The sequence below is a fragment of the Anas acuta genome, chromosome Z (assembly GCF_963932015.1).
Source record: "Anas acuta chromosome Z, bAnaAcu1.1, whole genome shotgun sequence".
NCBI lineage: Eukaryota > Metazoa > Chordata > Aves > Anseriformes > Anatidae > Anas > Anas acuta.
In genome coordinates, this window is record NC_089017.1 from 7,889,187 (window position 1) to 7,911,144 (window position 21,958).

General features: G+C 41.2%; 2 protein-coding genes across 4 annotated transcripts in view; one reads left to right on the top strand and one right to left on the bottom strand.

Annotated features, from left to right (window-relative positions):
• The first annotated feature begins 71 nt into the window (after positions 1 to 71).
• Positions 72 to 11,750, top strand: SKP2 (S-phase kinase associated protein 2). The gene is made up of 10 exons (XM_068666355.1): positions 72 to 226; positions 411 to 676; positions 1,656 to 1,767; positions 2,051 to 2,194; positions 3,174 to 3,308; positions 4,635 to 4,733; positions 6,357 to 6,484; positions 7,083 to 7,134; positions 7,802 to 7,909; positions 9,415 to 11,750. The coding sequence occupies exons 1-10, from the start codon at positions 219 to 221 to the stop codon at positions 9,626 to 9,628; spliced, it is 1,266 nt and encodes a 421-aa protein (XP_068522456.1). The 5' UTR covers positions 72 to 218; the 3' UTR covers positions 9,629 to 11,750.
• Positions 11,751 to 12,208: 458 nt separating this feature from the next.
• The window catches only part of NADK2 (NAD kinase 2, mitochondrial), a 32,407-nt gene continuing 22,657 nt past the window's right edge, over positions 12,209 to 21,958 (bottom strand). Inside the window, exons 8-12 of one of the 3 annotated variants that reach the window (XM_068666354.1) lie at positions 19,781 to 19,947; positions 18,153 to 18,208; positions 18,013 to 18,066; positions 17,425 to 17,548; positions 12,209 to 15,021 (exon numbers count right to left, since the gene is read on the bottom strand). In XM_068666354.1, the coding sequence (XP_068522455.1) occupies positions 14,883 to 15,021; positions 17,425 to 17,548; positions 18,013 to 18,066; positions 18,153 to 18,208; positions 19,781 to 19,947 (540 nt within the window). In that variant the 3' untranslated portion in view covers positions 12,209 to 14,882. The remainder of the gene's footprint in view (positions 15,022 to 17,424; positions 17,549 to 18,012; positions 18,067 to 18,152; positions 18,209 to 19,780; positions 19,948 to 21,958) is intronic. The other 2 variants (XM_068666353.1, XM_068666352.1) reach the window with 2 other exon arrangements.

Here is a 21,958-nt window from a genome sequence, read left to right on the forward strand (position 1 = left end):
GGCCTTGTCGTCATCGGCCCCCGCCCCGCGGGGAGGGAGGCGGGCGCAAGAGAGGCGCCGCCGGACTACAACTCCCGAGAGGCTTTGCGGCGGGGCGCCGCGCGCGCCTGTGGCGGGAGCAACATTGTCCTGCCGCGGCTCCCGCCGCCGCCGCTGCTGCTCCCGCTGCTGCTGCTGCTGCTGGTGCCGCTCCCGCTCCCGCCGCTCCCGCCGCCGCCATGCACAGGTGCGGGCGGGCGCCGCGTGCTCGCGGGGCGCGGGCGGCGCGCGCGGGGCTGAGGGAGGCGGCGGGAACCGCGCTGAGGCGGACACCCGCGGCGGGCTGGCGGTGCGGCTCCCTTTCTTTTTTTTGTTCTTTATTTTCTCTTTTTATTTTTTTATTTTTTTATTTTTTTTTTCTCTCCCCTCAGGAAACATCTTCAGGAGATCCCCAGCTCCGGCAGCAACGTCTCGTCCGGCTTCGCCTGGGACTGGGAGTCGGGCAGGACGGCGGAGCTGCTGTCCGGCATGGGGGTGTCGGTGCTGAGGAAGGAGCGGCTGGGCAGCGAGAACACCCCGCAGGAGCTGCTGGTGGCCGCCTGCTCCCCGCACAAGAAGCAGAAGGTGAAGGAGAAGGAGAAGGAGAAGGACTTCGTCATCGTGCGCAGGCCTCGGCTGCTGCGAGAGGCAGAGCCAGGTAACCCGCACGGCTGGCACCGCCGCCTACAAAGCCCGTGCTACCACCTCTGCTCTGATCCTGAAGCCAGGGGCTCGATATTTTCGCATAAACATCTCAGAAACGAGAGGCTGAGCCCTGGAGAGTGAAGGATGTGGGTTTGTACATCTGCACCCGTGAAGGGAGGCGGAGGGGCAGCAGCTGTACCTGTCCTGTTGGAGCTGAGCCATGGGCGCTGCTTGGGACCCTGCCAGAGGGCTGCAGGCACGGGGTGTGAGGCTCCTGGGCCTCCCTCTGGTATCAAAATGGGTTTTCATCCTGTCACCACTACCTAATGCAAGCTAGAGAGCTCCCTGCAGACACAAGGCTGCTGTGTGAATGGCGGGAGTGTCCTCAGGTGGCCCCTTTTTGAAGTGAGGGCGAGTGGTGGGTCACAGGAAGCTGTTCGTGAGCTCCACCATCCAGAAAGCTTTCCGAGGTGAACAGCAGCACCTTCTGGAGCTCTGCATCAGCTCCTTACAAGTCAGAATTGCACCACAGCCTTGCATACAGTTCATGGGGGGTGGCAGTCCGTGTGGGTGTTTCAAAGAGCACTTTGTGCTGCCTGCCCGCTTTGTGTACCGTGCAAATGTACACCTCACCTTGGGCCCCCTTCTGGGAGCCTGGTGTGTGTAGTGAGGGTGGGTGTTTCAGTAGGGGAAATAAAGGAGACGAGTTCAGTTCTTTATTTCTGAGGTGACCTTGTAGACTTGTCGTACCTCTCCTGCAGTTGAGAAAGCGTATAGGCCTTAGAATACAAAGGAAGTGGTCGAGATGCTCTTGTTTCCTAAAGGATCCTTCTTCAATGAAGAGCTGAAAGGGTTATGAGTAGTGATGTATGTACAGCCCAGAGACAGACAGACAGCAGTGCTGCATCTGACAACCAAGCCAAAGGAGGCATCTGATTAGCAGGCAAAAATAAGCCAGCCTTAATTAGAATGTGTTCACTCTTTCCCTAAAGGTGTTTCTTGGGATGCACTTCCAGATGAACTGCTATTGGCAATCTTTGCATATTTGCCTCTAAACGACCTGCTGAAAGTTTCCATGATTTGCAAGAGATGGCATTGTCTCTCGTAAGTATTACTTATCATCATGCAGCGCTAAGAACTTTGTTTGCTTCCACGTATTGATAAATTATTTGGTTTTAATCTTGCTTATTCAGATGTAATTCAATTTATTCTGTATGTGGATTAGAAGTATATGTAATCAAAACCAACTCAAATAGTTTAGTCGTATTAAATTTTATCAAATGACTTTCCCTCCTCTCAGTCTTTCGTGGCAGTGAAGACTTTGTATGGTTCTACTCACAGTTCTGACCCTTCCTTGCTAACTAATGAGTAAAACTCTGCTCCTTAGGTTTGATGAATTTCTCTGGCAGACCCTTGATCTGACTTGTAGAAATCTGCTGCCAGGAGTAATTGGACAGTTGCTACCTGCAGGTGTTACTGTTTTCCGCTGCCCAAGATCATCTATTGGGAATCCGCAGTTTAAAACCATGAAGTAAGGCTTTTCTTTGTGTACCGGATCCTGAAACTGTCTCATATATTCATATTTTCTCTGTGTATACTTAGTTAAAACATCTCCACCAGTAGTAGCATTTGTCATGTATCTGAAGAGTGACAGAGCTGATCAGTGGGTGGGAATGGGTTGAAATAAGGTTTGCATTCATCAGTCAGTTATTTAAAACCAAGCTAGTCTGATTTTTGAAGGTATATTTCAAGTACAGGCATACACTTGCAAGTTATTTCTTGTCAAACCAAAAATTGTCAGTCTTTTCAGCATTTTTGTGTGTGAGCCCAAAAAAAAACTTTAAATCCAACAGGATAGACTTGCAGTGGTTGCAGTGAATCCTGTAAATACCTCAAAGATAAAATCATAGAATGTCCTACGTTGGAAGGGACCCACAAGTTGGAGCATCAAGTCCAAATCCTGGCTCCCTGAAGGACCACCCAAAAATCAAACTGTTGAGAGATTTGTCGAAAGGCTTTTTTAACTCCAGCAGCTGGGTGCTGTGACCACATCCCTGGGGAGCCTGTCCCAGTGCTCGACCACCCTCTGGGTGCAGAACCTTTCCCTAACCCCCAGCCTGACCCTCCCCTGTCCCAGCTCCATGCCATTCCCTCGGGTCCTGTCGCTGTGCCCAGAGAGCAGAGCTCAGCGCCTGCCCCTCCGCTCCCCTCGTGAGGGAGCTGCAGGCCGCCATGAGGCCTCCCCTCAGCCTGCTCAGCTCTGGGCTGAACAAACCAAGGGACCTCAGCTGCTCCTCATACATCTTGCAGTGTGATAAAGTTTCAGTAGTTCTGGCTGGTAGCTTAGCAGTAGGGCCAGTAAGCTTAGTAATATGAGCAGTCTGTAGCTAAAGTACAGAAGCATAGTAATTTTCTACATGCTTTTAGAATATTGGGTATTTTATGATAAGTGGGATTTGTGGAGCTGGATTTTAATGCAATTTTAGTAACCCGCCTTTCTCCTCTTCCAGACCTCTTCGAGTTCAACACATGGATTTGTCGAACTGCACAGTGTCTGTTCCAGATCTCCAGAGTATTCTTTGTCGGTGCGAAAGACTGGAGAATCTCAGCTTGGAGGGACTAGTGCTTTCTGATGACATCCTCAGGTGAGTAATACGTTTGGCAATACTTAGTAAATAACTTCTGTTTGGTGACACTATTTTGTGCAGGCAAGTGAGAGAATGCAGTTAGAGTTGCCCTGTGTGGGGCATGTCTTTTGAAATGACCAATTGTAGGCACCAGAGTTACCTGATGGGTTAGGTAAGCATCATCTTTCCTGTCTATCCAAGAGATCAGGTCGGGAGGAAACCCCGCTCCAAAAGAGTGAGTGAATTTATGGTGTGTTTTTTTTTTTCTGTTCTGCAGGATAGGGGGAACCTAGAGAAACTTCTTATCTCTGTAGGTCTTGTGTGTCTTTTCGCTATTGCTGCAGTGAGGCTGCACAGCAGAGCTACTTTTATTTTCTAGTTTTTGTGCTCACAAGATAGCTTGGTGTTTAGTGTACATATTCTTTCATATTTTAAGGGGTTCCAGCAAGTCTCCTACCAGATTCTTTGTATGCTTTTGCACCATTTTTCACTACTTTGTTGACCCTGACAATGAGTATCTCAAAAACTGCAGACTCTTCAAGGCAGATGAGCTGTTTTTTAGTTAAATGGGAAAGGCACTGCGGGTGTGCAGTCAGCCTCCTGTTCAGTCTCTTCAGGTGATTGCAGAGGTGCCAGGGCCCATCTCAGATGGCTGAGGCTCTGGGTGTCCCGCTTTCTGCTTTTGAGCTTTCTGGTACTTTACTCGCACCCAGAAAAATACCAGAATGCAAATAAACCAGTATTGCTTGGTTTGTGATGCTGGATAAAAAGCATCTGAAAATCATGTACTAATTAGGCACTGATTACTGAAGTTTATTGTCTTGTGTGCAAATACAGGTACAGGGGTGTAAGGTTTTTTCGTGGTGTCACCAACTGCATGTCTGCCATAGTCTTGCAAACAAGTGCATTCATGAGGACTGTTTGGAAACGTGTTGTTTTTGTTTTGTTTGTTTTTGTTTGTTTTCTGGAATAACCTCTATTCTGCAGAGAGGTAACTTCCGAAATGAGTTTATTGTTTCATCTTTTTTAGAGGTGCAATCATCTCAAATAAGCTGTGGTGTTTGTTTAATGAGATACCACAGGAAATGGTGGAAAATAATTGTTTCTTTTTCAACATTGTTTATAAATATATACATGTGTCCTTCTCCAAGCTGTGCTGTGATGCAGCAGGTACGGCGTTGAGATCCCTAGTGATTCTTAAATAGGTCAGTTTACAAAAAATGCAGTGCTGTGTGTTTACCAAATAATTATGTGCCTGGAGTCTTCGCTCTTAAACGTTACCACGTATCCTAACAATGTTCCAACGTTTGAGTTTTATCAAGACTTTTTTTTTTTCTTCTACAGAAGCATTGCTAAGAATACCAATTTGATACGACTAAACCTCTGTGGGTGCTCAGGGTTTTCTGCAGAAGCCCTGGAGTTGATGTTGAGCAGCTGTTCTATGTAAGACAAATATAGCTTTTGGTATTCCTGCTTACTGTTAGTCCTGAGAAAAATTACCCTTTTTTATCTTCCCATCATCATTCCAACTGTACTTATCTCTTACTACCTTTTTTATGAGCCTGTTTATATTCTCAAATGCCTAACAGTTGATGATTTGCTGAATAGATAGATCGTTTCCTTCCATCCAGTTATTTTCTTCTTTAATAGCAAAGATGTACATCAGTAGTTATGTATGTTTCCTTAATCATTCTTATAGGATGTCTTGTTGGATGTCTTAAATGAAGTCTTGTTGGTTTTGAAAACCCACTTACATCCATTTGATTATCAAGTAAATTTGATTTTCTCTGTGAAAGCAATACGTCATCCTCACAAAATGTGAAAGTGTGTGTTTTCAGAAAAGCGTAGTCTGAGAGCTGCCTTTGCAATCAGAGTACAGCATAAATGGCAGAAAACATTGTGCCCTTCCATCCGTGGTAGAATAATCCTTCAGTTTATGAAGTTGCAGAGACTAAACCATCTGCTCGCAGGAAGTTGCTGAATTGTGCTCCCGTAGGCCTGGGTTTTACGCCCTGATCTTCACTGACTTCCTGTGAGATGTTGGACAATCTACTTCATTTTTGCTTCTGCAAAACCATGGTTTTAATCAAATTGCAGCAAGATAGTGGACAGACAAAACCTTAATCATTCTCTGCCTCTCATGGGTAGACAATGCTTCTGTTGCTTGGTCTGATTGCATGGATCACGAACTCCTTAGATAAAGGCAGTCTCTGTACAGTGCACAGCAGATGGCAAACCTGATCAGGGCTAGGAACGCTGGGACAACCTAGGATCATTTCTTTTATGACAGTACCGCGTTTGTTGGCTTTGTCACTGTGTGTTCTCCAGTGATATTTTGGGGGAGGGAAGGCTTTTAATTTCTTTTAACATTTTTTTTTTTCATTACATAACAGTTAACAGGCTCTGGCTGTGCATTTGTCATTGGGTTACATCCACAGCAGCTAAACACAAAACAAATACTTTGTCGCTGAGTGGTGATGGGCTATAGGTAATCAAGCATGTAGTCGAGTTAAGGTCAGAACCTGGCCCGTGCTAATATAAAATTATAAAGTATTTTATGCTAATTAAAAGTAATTGGTCACCTGACCAATGCTAATAGTGAATAGCAAAAGGCTTTTTCTCCTCTCAATGTGAACATCTGTTCAGTGGGAATAGATTCAGGTCAGCAACCAAAAGCAAGATGAAAAGAGTGTCTCACTTCCTACAATATTAGAGAATCATTCTGTCTGGAAGTGGGCTTGGGAGATCACTTCAGCTCTTTGCCCAGAGCAGGGTCTAAATTCATCAGTGGCCCTGCTGATGAGGAATTTCTCTAGCTGGGTCTCGAAAACCTCCAAACACAGAATTCAGAGCCTCTTTGGGCAACCTACTCCAGTGTTTAATTATTGCCATGGTGAAATTTGTATTCATTAATATAGTAGCTTTGGGTGTAGGTGTATTACAGTTTGAGTTTTGGTATTTATACATAAGTATATAATGTCTTACAAGTATCCAGGTAATACTTGTAAGACAAAAAAACTTGTATTTCAGTTGTTCCAAACAGCTCTTTATTCATTTTTTGTATAGGTTGGAGGAGCTAAACTTGTCCTGGTGTGACTTTACAGCCACCCATGTCAAAGCAGCAGTCAATCACGTTACTTCAAAAGTAACCCAACTAAATTTAAGTGGATACAGACAGAATCTACAAATATCAGGTAAATAGCAGCATGACAAACCTTTATCCCACTAAGGGATAAAGCAGCAGACTTAATATCTTCTTCTGATTGGCTTCTATCGTAGGTACTGGAAATATTCACCAAGACTGATTTTTTGCTCTGTGTAGCTTGATGTTCTCATTGTCAGAGACTCTTACTCGTGTCACTGGCTTAACCATGAGGAGCGAGATAATTTGTCTTCTGAATTTAAAAATGGTTAAATGGAAGCTCAACTGAAAGGTGTAGCTTGAAATCTGAAGTCCTATAGGCAGGAGACAGTGGATCTGATGTTCTCCTGTGAATCAGCCTTTCAGATATTGTGGGAGGAAACTTAATTTTTGGAGTCTTCTTAAATTAAGGCTTCTGCTGTTGTGGCTGCTGAAGGCGTCATCCAGAAAAGTACAGATATAATTACTTAAGTTTCACCATGACATAATGTCCTACAAATCAATATCAATTGATTTAGAAGGCAAATAATCTCAACAATCAACATTAACTATTTACTTGCTAATAGCTGCATAAATGGAAATGTGTATGCTTTATAAAGCATGTGTGTCTTATTACTGAAACATGAGCTGACTGTGTGACCTCTTTTCAGATGTTAAAACGTTGGTGGAAAGATGTCCTTCTCTTGTCCATTTAGATCTAAGGTAAGAAGTCCCGTGCAGCTAGTCCTTATGTCTGTAGGGTTCGGGGGATTGCTAATGGTATTGCTGTGCAGTAACTGTATAGCAATAATGCGTAGTTGAGTAGGGTTGCACATACAAAAATGCTTTCTAGGCTAAACCTACAAAAGATCTACTACCTGCTTAAACTGGAGCAGGTAACTAACTTAAATATTTTGTTCCCTTAGTGTAAAAGTTACATATTTAAAGGATTTGTTAGCTAACAAGTGAAGCAGTCAATAGGTAGAACAGAAGGAAGCATTTAGGCATACAAAGCTTATGAGCTTGGTACCCTAGTGAGTATTTCATTCAGCTCTGACATGGCCAAAGAACCGTTTAATAAAAGTTATATTTTGACCTAGTCAGTTACAATCTTTGAAATCTTGATGTGTAAAGTGCCTTTTCATGGTGTGACTTCTGCTGCAGAACGTGTACCTGCAGAGCAGCTGCTGCTTCACTTGCACTTCAGTGAAGGGCAGAATCCAACACACACTTTAGAAATAAGCTACTTTGTTTTAAGGAAAAAATATCTCAGTGGTAGAAAAACAACTTGATATTCATTAAATTTCTCAGCCTGAATTCTAGAGATAGCAAATTTACTGCTGCTTTATACTTAAAGGACAATTTCTAATTCATGTGTTCTCATGTACAGTGACAGCGTGATGTTGAAGCCTGAGTGCTTCCAGTATTTTCATCAACTCATATTTCTACAACATCTGTGTCTTAGCCGATGCTACCAAATATCACCTGCTGCCTTAGTGTAAGTAATCTCTTAATGGCTTTGGTTTGCTCTTCAGAGAGGATAAATTAATTTAAACTTGCTTTTTTTTCAGCCTAGGAATTGCAAGTATTGTTTGAAAAGCTTGCTGGTAGGATTAATTAAATTCGAAATAAGGAACTGAAAAAAAAAAAAAAAAGAACCTGACTACTAGATCATGTACATTTGAGAATACAGACTGGAACCAAAGGTATCTGAGATAATCTTTCCATGGTGTCAGACTGTACTACTGGAACTTGCTGCTCAGCACGTGCATCGTGTCTCCCCTTATACTGCTGGAACTTCTTGTGAGGTTCCAGTCCTGACAATGACCAGTGTTAGTGTCAATATTAGGCTTTATGCAGCTGTGCATAACTTTCCTTTACAAGACTTAACACAGTGCAGAGTACTTGCTGACCAGTGTCAGAATCTGTGTATTCCTTTGCTTTTGCGTGCACCTACCAGTTATTGGTTGCCACTGAAACACAGCTTGGAGTTGTGTCCTTGTGTCTTTTTTTTTTTTCTTTTTTCCTGCGTTTTGTTATTATATCTATCCATCTTTATCCTGTTTTGGGTCTTAAGGAATACACCCTCAAGTACAAGACTATCTTTTCACCTAAGAGTCTTGTAGGATGCAGTTTTCTCACTCTTAGACTGGGCAATAATCCACAGCCTCTTATTGCCCAGCTTTTCTTGGTGCACAAGCCTGTGGTTCTTTCCTTTTGGGATTTTGTGACAAACAGGGCACTTCAGAACCAGGCTCAGTCCTTAATAATAATGGATGTGTAGGAACACAGCATTTTACTGCTTTAAAATGGTTTGCACTGCTTCTCCTCACTCCCTTCTCTAACTGTCTTGTGAAGAATACCCTGTGCTTGAGCAGAAGAAAGAGGTTGTGAGGGAAACAAGACTCAGAATCTGAAGAACTTTTTCTGTCCTGCTGGTAGCTGTCATAGAATCATAGAATATCTGAGTTAGAAAGGACCCACGAGAATCATAGAGTTCAACTCTAGAGTCCCCAAAAGACAACCCAAACATCAGGCCATATGTCTGAGAGCGTTGTCCAAATGCTTCCTGAACTCCAGCAGCTCGGTGCTGTGCCCACTGCCTTCAGGAGCCTGTCCCTGTGCCTGACCACCCTTTGGGTGCAGAACCTTTCCCTAACCCCCAGCCTGACCCTCCCCTGTCCCAGCTCCATGCCATTCCCTCGGGTCCTGTCGCTGTCCCCAGAGAGCAGAGCTCAGCGCCTGCCCCTCCGCTCCCCTCGTGAGGGAGCTGCAGGCTGCCATGAGGCCTCCCCTCAGCCTGCTCTGCTCTGGGCTGAACAAACCAAGGGACCTCAGCTTTTCCCATACTCTGGACCCTTCACCATCCCTGTAGCCCTCCTTTGGACACTCTCTAACAGTTTTATGTCATTCTTATACTGTGACACCCAAACCACATGCAATACTGGAGGTGAGGCCACACCAGTGCTTTTAATAATCAATTTCTTACTGCTCTCTTTCTAGAGAACTTGGTGAAATTCCAACATTAAAGACTCTTCAGGTATTTGGAATAGTGACTGATAGCTCCCTACAGCTCCTCAGAGAAACGCTTCCTGACATGAAGATCAATTGTTCACATTTTACAACTATTGCAAGGCCAACTGTTGGCACTAAAAAGAACCATGAGATTTGGGGCATCAAATGCAGATTGACACTGAGAACCCCTAGTAGCTTATGATCGTGCATGGTGGACGTGATGGACACACTGCGTGTAGTGAAGATCATGAGAAGCAGAGTGATGGAGCACCTCTAATCATAGGACTGTTTTTATAAAATGTTCTAACTTGGTCTTATGCCTTAATGTAGTTTTATAAGTATTTTTATACTTATTACACAAGTAATAAGTGGTATAAAGGAGCTATTGTGAAGTTTTTTACATGCCACGAAGGTTACTTCTGTTTTTTGCATTGATCTAGGAAAATATGAAAAATAGGAAAATATGAAAAATAGCAAAGTATGGGCTGGAAAGTCCATTCAGAATAATCATCTGTAAAAGTGGCTAACAGTTGGTCCATGTTGTGTTGCCAGGTTTTCCTTAGCGTGTTAGAGAACTTTTGTGTACTTTTCCTTGCTTTTATGAACTTTAAGTAGGAATGTAATATCAAAACTTCTTATGAAAGTTCTGTTCTTTCAAAGAATAATGTCGTTTGGCTGCACTTAGTACAGTCGCAGAAATCTTGCAGGAAGAAGAATCACAGAATCATCGACTATCCCGTGTTGGAAGGGACCCATGAGGATCATCAAGTCCAACTCCTAGCACCGCACAGGTCTACACAGAAGTTTAGACCATGTGACTAAGTGCACAGTCCCATCACTTCTTAAATTCAGACAGGCTCGGTGCAGTGACTGCTTCCCTGGGGAGTCTGTTCCAGTGTGCAACCACCCTCTTGGTGAAGAAACCCTTCCCAGTGTCCAGCCTAAACTTCCCCTGTCTCAGCTTGACGCCATTCCCGTGGGTCCTATCGCTGGTGTTTACAGAGAATAGGTCACCTGCCTCCCCACTCTCCCTCACGAGGAAGTTGTAGACTGCAATGAGGTACCCCCTCAGCCTCCTCTTCTCTAGGCTGAACAGGCCCAGTGACCTCAGCCGCTCCTCATACATCTTTCCCTCTAGGCCCTTCACCATCTTCGTCACCCCCCTCTGGACACTCTCCGACAGTTTAATGTCCTTCTTTACTGTGGTGCCCAGCACTGCATGCAGTACTCGAGGTGAGGCCGCACCAGCAGAGTAGAGCGGGATGATCACCTCCCTCAAGCGACTAGCAAGGCCGTGCTTGACGCACCCCAGGATACGGTTGGCCCTCCTGGCTGCCAGGGCACACTGCTGGCTCATATTCAATTTGCTGTCTACCACAACCCCCAGATCCCTCTGCGGGGCTGCTCTCCAGCGTCTCATTCCCCCAGTCTCTACATATAGCCAGGGCTGCCCCGTCCCAGGTGCAGGCCCCGGCACTTGCTCTTGTTAAACTACACGCAGTTGGTGATTGCCCAGCTCTCCAATCTGTCCAGAAGGACTTAAAGGGTTCTAGCGCTCAGACCAGCAGGAGAACTGCACTGTAGTAATTATGAAAGGAAGAACTTCACTGGGTGCTATTAAGAGATATCCGTTTCTCTTTCATATTAGCTTGTTTTCAGTATCATTTAACTTCCAGCATCTTCAACACTATCTGCTGGTCTTACTAATTTTTTGTGACAGGAAAAGCTGAATAACTGGTGAAAAAAATAAATAGGAAAAAGCAATTACTTTACATAAAACTTTGATCTCTATTATCAGTGTCCTCCTGCATGAGCCTGGAATGTTCTAGGCATAAGGCTAAGCATTATTTGAAGTACTAGAGCAAAAATTTGCACCCTGTGAGCAAAAGTAGGGCATGAATATGCCATTGCTGTTCCCATGAACACAATAAGGAAGTGGTAAAGTTATTCATAGATGCTTGAAGTTAGTAATAAGTTAGTGCTGAAGTAACATCACTGTGGGGCTGTTGCATAGGTATAGTATCTTCCCATCTGAATCCAAAGATAAAAAGTTCAGGTGTGTCTATGTACTAGTGCAGACCAGATTGTGTGGAAGATTGTACTTTTTCGGTTTGCAGTTTAAGATTTGTGTCTTAAACTACTTCAAGAGAAAAATTAAATCTATTGTAATGCTTCTCTCTATATACAATGTAAACCTATACAACTTGTCATGCATTTAATAAGGAGCTAAAGAATTGTGATACTGTACAAAATGACTAATGATTTGCCACCAAATCACATGGTATGAATAAAAAAAGCAGAACATTGGATATTCATTGGATAAATGTAGTTTGAAGGACATTGTATCACCACCTATACACATAGAATTTAATAGAGTACAGTGCTTTAAAAACCCTGAACAGAACAAGGACAGTAGTATGGCTTTAACTAGGAGGAATAGTCCAGAACGTGTTTTCTGAAGTACTAGCTAGGTTCAGTGGTAGAAGACAAGTGTCTCTACTGCAGGTTTATTGGTTGTGATGGCAGCTGCAGCAGACACAATTCATGTCCTCTGGGTAAGGTGCAGCACTGACCTTTACCTGACTGAAAAAGTTGTTTGTTAACCCCAAGAAATCAATACCAACAATTCCCACATAGATAATCCTCTCTATTTTATCTATTGAAATAAAGCATGAGGACATAGGAACCAGTATAAAAAAAAAGAAACAACCCTGCTCTTAGTAAATGAAAGAAAGCTGAGCACATTAAACATTTCAAAAAAAAAATGGGACAGCTTCAAGCATCTATTAAATTTTTAATTTTATTACATAATGTATAAACAAAAGGCAAAGAATGACAGGTTTAGTTTAGCAGAACACAGAATTGTGGACTGGCACTAAATGAAACCACCGTGGATTTGATTCAGTGGGTAGGAGGTGCAGAGTTCAGTGCCAGTCCAGGCAGATTAAGTCAGTGTTACACCAATACTCGGTCCTGTCACAGAACACTGTCTACCAGGTAAGTTGTCTGTACTGCATTCCTTCATAATAAAGGATTTTACAGTTCTTTAATTAAAAAAGGTAGCTGCTTACTGATTATCTATTATAGATCTCTGACCCTTCCCAGTTATTTAAATCAAGCATTCACCAGTAAATGCTTCAACAGATACACAATTAATTACAGACAAAACCAGTAGAGGCCACTCATGAGTAGGTCAGGTTTCCATTTTGCTAAGTAACGGTTAGGAACTTAACTGTGAAATTTAAGCTCTGAACCAGGTTGTACTTCGGGTCTGCAGGACTTGAACACATTGCCTTTTTAGTATTAGCATTCAGAAAACGGAATGGCAGTTATCTTTATGAGCATCGTAACCAACTCAGGCTAATAAGTCTCCTTTAAAACATTACAGAACAAATGTCTGAATAAGTAGGGGCAGGATCTCTGCTGTAAATTTTTCTGTACAGGTATTCAGGGACTCTCTGAATACCTAAATTCTTAACACCAAATAAATCTCGGACCTAACAGTTATTGGTAAAGTCCAAGGAAGTCATAAATTAACATTACTGGCATTATTTTTTGAGTCTTAACAGCAAATTGACTAGCATACTAGACCAGATACACGTACGCCATCCTCAACTAGCTATAGAGGGATCAGGAATAACTACAACACCTTAGTCTCTGTGCAGCCAACATTATAAAGAATATTTTGCATCTTCACATTTGGGCAAATTTTGCAGACTATTTCAGACATTTTGAGTTTTACTCTGATAGTTCCTGAACTTGACAAGTTTTCAAAGAATATTTGGTTACTTTACTTTTCCCCTTCTGGTCTGCAGTCCTGATAACGCACATAGATATTACAAATAAATCAATCTATGGCACACTTAAACGGTGAAATGTGCACAAAACAGTGATAGCTTATTTTTTAAAAGTTTCAGCAGAATCAGATTTCTCCTAGAACTGAATGGAATGGTCAAACCCATTTCTTCTAAGTTCTGCTTCTGAGTGAATACAAAAAATTAAGTAGCGTAAGGGAAAAATCCTTTATCCACTTTTTACATTCATAGAGCTAAGTTTACTTGTTGTGAGTGGCAATAAATACACTGATTGGCCACATCCCCATTGAACCTGAGAACATCTGTTACAGAAGTCTCCGCATTCAGAAGTAGTTTGAAGAAAACTCACTTTTGGAAATAGTTTTTTCCTAGTAGACAGGAAGAAAAACATCTGTTTCAAGTCATGTACCAGAAGAGGTACTACATCCCCACTGTAGGAATCTTCATTTTGTCAAATTCTGCCCTCATCTACGCGTTAATCAGCACAGACTTCCAAGGGCAAAGTTCACAGTTTCTCTAAAACAGTATCTAAAAAAGTCACTTCCTCTTCTACAATCAGTTGCTTATATAACAAACATAATCAGAGGCATATAAAATCAAGTTGCCAATTAAGTATCAGTAAAATTCAGCATAGGATTGGAAAATTAAACTTTCTGGGGAAGTTAATGAGGAACCACATAGGTATTAATTTGTGCTCCAGCTACTAGCACCCAGCACATCTCATTTTTCTGTAGTTACAAAGGAACTCGGAAGCTAAAATTCCAAATCATTTAACTTTAAGCCCTCATCTTTCTTCGTGATAGCTACCTACATAACACTGCTGAGACTGAACACCTGCCAGCCAGCTTGTCCATTCAGGGAAGGAGTATGTCTTAACTTCAACACATTTTCTGTGTTTTTTTATATTTATTAAAGGGCTAAAGAAAAGCCTTCAGTTTCAAGTCCCTCTCTACCCAAAAGTTAAGAGCAAAGGTAAGAGCTACCTCACTGAATTTGTGAAAAGAGCTTCTAGAAATTAAACCGGACTTTTACCTTTGATGTAAATCTACAAAGTAGAAAAAAATACTGGAAGAGCCAAAAAATTTGTCATGAGTTGTATGAAACTACAAAGTTGTAAAATTTTTGAAAAGCATACAAAAGGTTTGCATTTCCATTTCTAATGCCAACATCAGGAATTACCAAAATCTATATATCCTTGCATCAAATCACTACATTTTGACAGTCAGCTTTTCTACAAAAGTAGATGTGTGAAGGTGTTTAGTTTTTTAATCTCCCACACTTATTAAAAAAACTGTACATCTGAATATTTAATGCTACCGACAATATTTGAACCCATCCTACCTATATTTAAAAAGATGTTCTCTCATGTTTGTCTTACAGGTTAAAAAATGTCAATTTTCACTGAAGTTAGAGGTAAGACCTCAGATACATTTCTTTTATACCAGATGCAAAAAGAGCTTAAATGTCAGGCTTTTAAGATTTCCCCAACCCAAGGAATGAAAAGCATCCCAAGCTTCCTCCAAATGCTCTTGCATCCAAAAAAAGCCAACTTCCAACTTAATGCAGCATTATGATGTGCTGTCTATCTCCAGGGGTTCTCTCTGGATCCAGAGTTGCTTCAGCAGAAGACACTAGGGTCCTTCATTCTTCCAGCAGAACAGTACACAGTGCGTCCTCCGTATCGATCAATATGGAAGCTATCGCCCCATCATTGAACTCAAACGATGTTCCTCCATCTACAACCATACATGCATCCCAACAACGGGAACGAACGCAGACTCTGCCAAAATAATCACAAAATAGCCTGTAAGCAAGGTGTGTCACACAATAACTTAGCTGAACAAAGAGACTGGTTCTTGAATGCTTCTTTGCATGGATCAGTAAATGCTTAATCACATAGAAGCATACTTAAGAATTTAGCGTTTAGAATTTAGTACTAGGATCCCTGAACCTGACAGTGCTTTGTATAGACAGAGCAGAGCCCAGAGAGGACCAAAGGAACTGTTCAAATGCAGCCTGTTACTACAGGAGTCAGAGGACAGCTTATATGCATAGTAATGAAAACTGAAATTTAGCTACATTTTTAAACACAGCTCCCGGTGATACCGCTTAGTGATTTGCTTGGAAACAGTTTTACATTAATCTAGCATGATTCTAATGCATGGCCTTCGTGTTAAGAAGAACATGCAGTTTCAACCAGCAAGCTGAAATTCAAGTAATTTGGATATTACTGTGTACTATTTTGCTGTATGAATCATTCAGAGAAGAGAAAGTAATTTCAAACACAAAGCTGATGGCCAGAATGCTTGCTGCACAACATTGTAATTAGGTAGGGCAGCAATTTCCTGTCAATATTAGAGTGTAATTAGTGTGTGTTTAGCCTAATGGAAAAATCCTGCATATAATTTTAAGGCAGCTATTCTATGACTGGTCAAGACAGAATAAAGCTACTAGCGATCTTCCTCTTCACTCATTAAAAGTGAAATTAACTCAACTGTCAGAACTTATCCTTTCAAATACGTAGGAAGTGAGAACAGTAGTAAATATGGAGTTCTCCAAACAATTTATTTATTTATTTATTTATTTAACTTTGCTAGATGGGAACTCACAGATTTCAGAAAAGCTGCGGACTGCAATCTCACGTGAATGTGCTTGACTGTTCAGGACTTAGGCCTTGGTCTAGATAATCTCCTGATCTCTAAGATATAATCATCAATTACTCCAGTGACTTAAATTTTCATTAAGACACATTTTTCACAAAGATTAAAAACTTGGAAGCATGGCCACAGCGTCAGAGCTTAATGGGTCTGTGCATCAGTACAACACAGCCAAGTCTGAACAATGCAGAAGAACCTGGAGGCACATTTTACTCCTCCATTTCACTGTGCAACTAAAGAAAGAACAAAAAAGGCAAGATCTCTAGCACCAAGAGCTAAAGGCCAGCTGTGACCAAAAGCAAAAACTACTTCAAGAAGAAAAAACGGGCAGATACCCCTCTTTGGTACACAGACATTTGTTGCTCCAATACAGTTTTTATAGTATATCCTATGCTGATGACTATTTTAAATAAAGACGGGGCTTAAACTGTAGCATCCCCAGATGATAATCCAGTTCTTTGTTCCTATTCTAACCTCTCTTCTTACAGTCTCTTAAGATTTACTCAACCTGGAGATCTCCCAGATCAAAATGACTAAGAAGCAGTAAACACTTAAAGACATGACTTGCACAGAGTGAGCCTCAAATATAGTAATAATTAGTCCCAGTAGACAGATTTCTTTTATTACTGGGTCATAAAGTGTTGCAACACTGATGTGGCTCAAATAGGAGGCGTCTCCAAGTCAAGGCTCCTTTAAACATTTGTTTTGACATAAAAGGTTGAATTAGCATTTTGTTAATACTGAGACACTGTATTGTTCTCAACACAGTTGATCTGAACATACAGTTAACAGTTGCATGTGTTTGTATTTACTTAATTGTGGTGAGCTCCACAAAAAGAGTCCCAAATTAAAATGACTGAATTAGAGAACAGTTTAGTTTGGAAGTACATCTAATCCTTCAACTCAAAGCAGGCCTTACTTCAAAGGCAGATTAGGTTGTGTAGGGCCTTGCCCAGTCAGGTTTTGACCATCTCCAAGGACAGCAACCTATTCTACTGCCTGACCTCTGATTCTCACCGAAAAATATTTGCTGATGTTCTATGGGACTGTTATATCCTACTGATCATGGCTGTTGCCACCTTCTCTTTTGCTCTGAAGAGAGTCTGTCTCCTCTGTAACCTGAAGACAACAGCTGGATCTCCCATGCTTAGTCTTGTCTTTTCCAGGCTAAACAAAAATACATTTTGACTCTCTCCCTCATATACCATGTGTTTCAGCCCCCCAGAAATCTCAGGGGCCTCTTCCTGAATTCACTCCAGTTTGTCAATGTCTGTCTCATAGTAGGGGAAATGGCATACACCCAAAGCTGGGCACAGTGTGATTCTTTTACTCTCTAAGTTTGTGCATGGATCAAATGTTGCAAAAGTATAACCCAGCTTGGAAACATTTTCTTCCTGTTCTTACAAGAATACTCAAGCCCCTCAAAACACAAACTGGTAGTTGAAACATTTCAAGTGAAACTCCTGTGTTACTTCAACAAATTATACAATGAAAAAAATCTTCTGACTCCTACAGCCACCACTTACTTTGAAGAGAAGCCACGCTGCCGACTGCTTGAGAAAACTCTGTTTACAATAGGTTCTCGAATACTGAAAAACATCTTTGGTTCTTCTGGACTATACAGCAGGGAGTCATTGTAATCATTTGTTACTGTAAATAGAAATCAGACATTAAGGGTTTTTTTTTAGAGAAAGTTCGTTATTTTCAGAAACACATTTCTCCAGGAAAGGGCAGCTTTCCTACCTAGAGATAGTATTTAGTCTTGCCAAATGCTTAATAGCCTTCATCTCTGAGATGATACAATTTTACCAAAGGTTGCTTTCAGCTCTATTGCATGACTAACATTCACCAACTCTCTTCGGGTGACTAAATGCTAACTGTTTAAAATCTTAGGAGAATTGAAATTCTCTTGAAGATCTACACATGGAAGTCTAAATTAGTGCTTTAATATCAAAGGTGAGAAGCGTTTCAACAAATGTTCCTAAATAATGTTTGTAAGACTAATATTGCAAGAGCACTAAAATAGTGGACACATTATTGAGTAGTAGAGTACAATCAAAAATGAACTAGTCAGAGTTAGGATACCTTAAAGAAGTATAGAGTTTTTCACTAACCTTTCTGTATTAGTTCTGTGTTCAGTGGTGTATTCAAGCTTCCATGCTTTTTAGCTGTTGAGCCAAGAGAAAGAAAGAGCCCCCATTAGATAGGAGTATCTTTCTGTAAACTTAGCCAGTAATGACACGTGTTCACTCACCGATATTAAGGATCTCTTCAACAGCTTGATTTGCTACCTTGTTAATATTATAGGACCTAGACAGAGAAGTAGAAGTCTTGTTTGCTAAGCAATACAATTGAGGGGGGGGGAACAAAAAACCTACCTTGCATACAGATAAAGGACTAAGTTCCAGACATAAAGAAAAAAAAAAAAAAGAACGCTGTTAAGTCTGAGTAGACAGCAGTCTCCCTCCTGGGCCCAGGTTCAGAAGGGATTTGGGTTCTAACTGCAGCCCCTGTGCAGTAGTACTGTGAATGTCTCGGTTGCACAGTTCTCAGTGGAGCTTACAATCCTCAGTCAGCACTTCTGTTGTGGTAGTAGAACACCTCAGACTGCAACAGACATCCACTATACACATAACAGACTATAGAAGTGCCAAGGATGTTTGTCCAGGGCTATTCCCCTTACACTTACTGCCTACTTGCAAACCTGAATAAAGAAAGGCACAGGAGAAACTGAGATGCAGTCTGAAGTTATTCTCTCCCCTAACTAGTTAACAACCTTTTGTGCAAGTTTTGGCAGCTGAAGAAGGACTTGGACATTTAAATGCCTCTCAGGGTGAGGAGGACTGAAATCCCAGCAGGGCCCCTAAACCACAGACTAAAGATCACCCAGCAATCTTGGCGTTTAGAGAGGTTCAGGAGCAGACACCAATTGCAGCAATAAAAATAGGCAATCCTGGAATTTGGTCTCTGGTTCTGAGACTGCTCAGTATAGAACATACAATAAGATAATGAAATTCCTAAGAACAGCTTTGAACCAAGGCTGTACATTTCCAAGGTACTGAACACTAAGAAAGTTCTCCTAGCAATCTGACAGTTTCATCCTTGGCAGCCTCCAAGACCAAGTTATGCCCACTGAATACAAGATTCTGAATTACAATGAAAAGTAAAGTCCAGTAACCATGGCTACAGCATGAATATTCACTTTTGAATTTCATTAAAAGCTTCAGTTTTAGTCCATCTTAGCCTGCCACATAAATCCAGGACCTGTTATACAACTTTTAAATGATAAGGATAGCCAGATTTCCAAATGGAAGAGGCTCCCACTTCCCACACATCTGAGAAAACTAAGTTGATTAGACTTGTCCGTAGTATTGAAGCTTGTTTAAACTGCAGTTAAGAAAATCTACCCCTTTGATTAAGCTAGTACAGCTCTGGTTAGATATACTCTTCTGCACTTAAGGGCAATATTTTGGCAAAGAGACTCCCTTTTCATTTAAGTTTGAAAGAGAAGCTTGGAAGAAGAATGGAAAATAGATGTGCCAGAGAACACTTAATACTATTTCCAAGTATGTTTTCCAATTTTCATTAAAACTTAGATTTTTATAATGGCTTTTTGAGCTGTTTCATCTAAACATTTTAACCAACAAGACTAGTTCAGAGAACCCCTGGACATGCCCTGCCAACCAGTCAGAGCAGGTCTTTCCATCACCACTCACTCCCAAGCCCTCATCTCACATGCACACATGAGGTGTGCAAGCTCTTTCACCAAAGTTACAGTTAAGGTGAAAGAGAAACTCAGTTTGGACAAAATGTTTCAGCAAAATAGGTGCATCTAGCTTATCTAAAACAGCATTTTGTATCAAAGCAGCATCATGTACTTACCATGCTTTTGATCCTGTTCCAGTGCACACATTGAGCCCTGAACTCTTCTGTTTTTCCCAAGGACCATCATCAACTGATATTTCATAATAGGAGGCCCTATGAAGCGAGAATTTAAAACTGGGTTTGCAGGACTTAAAGTTCTCCCTGAATAAGACAGAACACACAGCCTTATCAGGCACATGAAAATTTAGAGGGGGGTAGTTTCAAATCTGGATGGCAATTTCACAGGCATTGTACAGTGTTTCTGATTTGGCAGCCACTTTTGATACGCTGTTTTACAGTGGTTTTTATAATGGACAAAAAAAAGTGATTTGTAGCATGAAGTTTTAGGCATTTTTTTTCAGCTACTTTTCATATTAAGTTCTGTGTGAAGAACTCTGTGGTTCATCTGGGAATAACTTTGCATACAAGCAGGGTTTGCTGGACTTACAAATGAAACTACAAAATACATTACCTTCCTTGCATAATTGTTGAACTACTGCATAAACTGTGCTTATGCTGTGACTGGGTCTCAAAATTACATCAGGGAACACTAAGATGTAAGAAATTCCAGCATCAGTAAGTAATAGCATGGCTTCAAGCTGAATTCTTGATCACTTCAATAATTAAAAATCCACTGTGATTCTTCAGGAACAGTTTTAGTTTTACAACAGTCAGCAGGCTTACGTTTCCTTCCAAGGTAAATCCTTCCTAAAACTCAGATGTAGTAAGTCTTGGGGCACAATCATCATTGTGCATGGTATTATTTATCAGGGGATTGCTAATCTTAGGCTTGTTGCAACCAGAACGCCTCTCTCCCATAAGCTTCAGAACATCCAGACATATAAACTACAGTTGTTGATGTTTATAGTGCCTAATACAAACAGTATATAGTCCTCAGATAAATGGATACCCTCTTAGAAACACATGTTCACTGTGTTCAGCATGACTGAATTTCACCCTTCTTAATAAAAGGAGCTTAGTGAATTCTCCTTTGGTGATGAACATTTTTGGTCTGGACAGACTAAGAATACAATAGTGTTAAACAGTGATTTAATACTCTTGGTGATAAAGAGCATTGTGTGCACCCTTGAGAAGATGGGAAGATGAGAGAACTGAAAGCAAATTAAGGACACAGATGCACACCTTGATTCAATTTAAGACGTTCTTTTTAAACAAGCTAGGTGGTGTTTTTTGTTCCCTTTGCTTTCCCTGATTTCTTAACTGGCATGAAGAATAAGCCCTTGGAAGATGCACCTAGAGTTATTTTGTTTCTTTATACAGTATACGTGTATTTGAGCCTTAAAAACATGATCCATCTGCGTGACACCATTATTGAAGTCTTCAAGTTCTATTACCACAAAATGTGTTACTAGAGATTTGTTCCTACTCACATTGTGTTCCACATAGCTTCTAAAATATACAGGAACTAAAGAGCGCAATGTATTTGTGGCATTCAGAAGCAGAGGACTACTGTAAAGTGTTGGAAAGGAGCTTTGTGTTCCTCTATCACTGCATGTTAAATAAATCTTTTAGAATCGTAAAAAACTATATTTGAGTTAGAAGAGAGCAAAATTTGTATCTGTTTGAGACTAATTCCTTCTGCCAGTCTGAGGCTGCAGTCCAGATGGAAGATAAAGCACTCATGGAACATTTATACTGTTTCCAGCAGCAATCACAGTGTCCCAGGCACTGTACAAACACAAGAAGATGTTACACACTAAAGTTTAAAAAAAAAGACAGACAGTGTAAAGGGAAAGGGAATATAAAATACAAGTAAAAGTTTGGCCAAATCCTGATCAAAAATCATGTCTTAATTCCTTTCCCACAGCCCCAGTCACATTTCCCACATTCTTCTTGCTATCGTTTGGCTAACAGAAATGCATTCATCTTCAGGACAGAAAGGACAGTCATAAAGGTATCTTGCATAATGCAGTACCATTATATGATACAAACTGTTTTCTTTAAATAAGGAAGTGTCAGACATTTTCCTGAAACAACACAGTTTCAGACAAAAGTAGGCTTATACCTTTGCCTCTAATGACAGAGAGGCAGGGAAAGGAGAAGTTGTTAGTATTTCAGTTTGGTCATGCTAGACTTACAGAGAGAAGAGATGCAGAATTTTGAAGATTTTGAAATCTTCAGTCCATGGTAAAGATAGTAATTGAAGGTATTTGATGAGATAAGAACTAGTCAGGT

Coding starts and splice junctions, on each gene's coding strand:
- SKP2 (XM_068666355.1), top strand. Junction 4,734..6,356: donor ATGTTGAGCAGCTGTTCTAT/GTAAGACAAATA, acceptor TTTTTTGTATAG/GTTGGAGGAGCTAAACTTGT. Junction 6,485..7,082: donor ACAGAATCTACAAATATCAG/GTAAATAGCAGC, acceptor ACCTCTTTTCAG/ATGTTAAAACGTTGGTGGAA.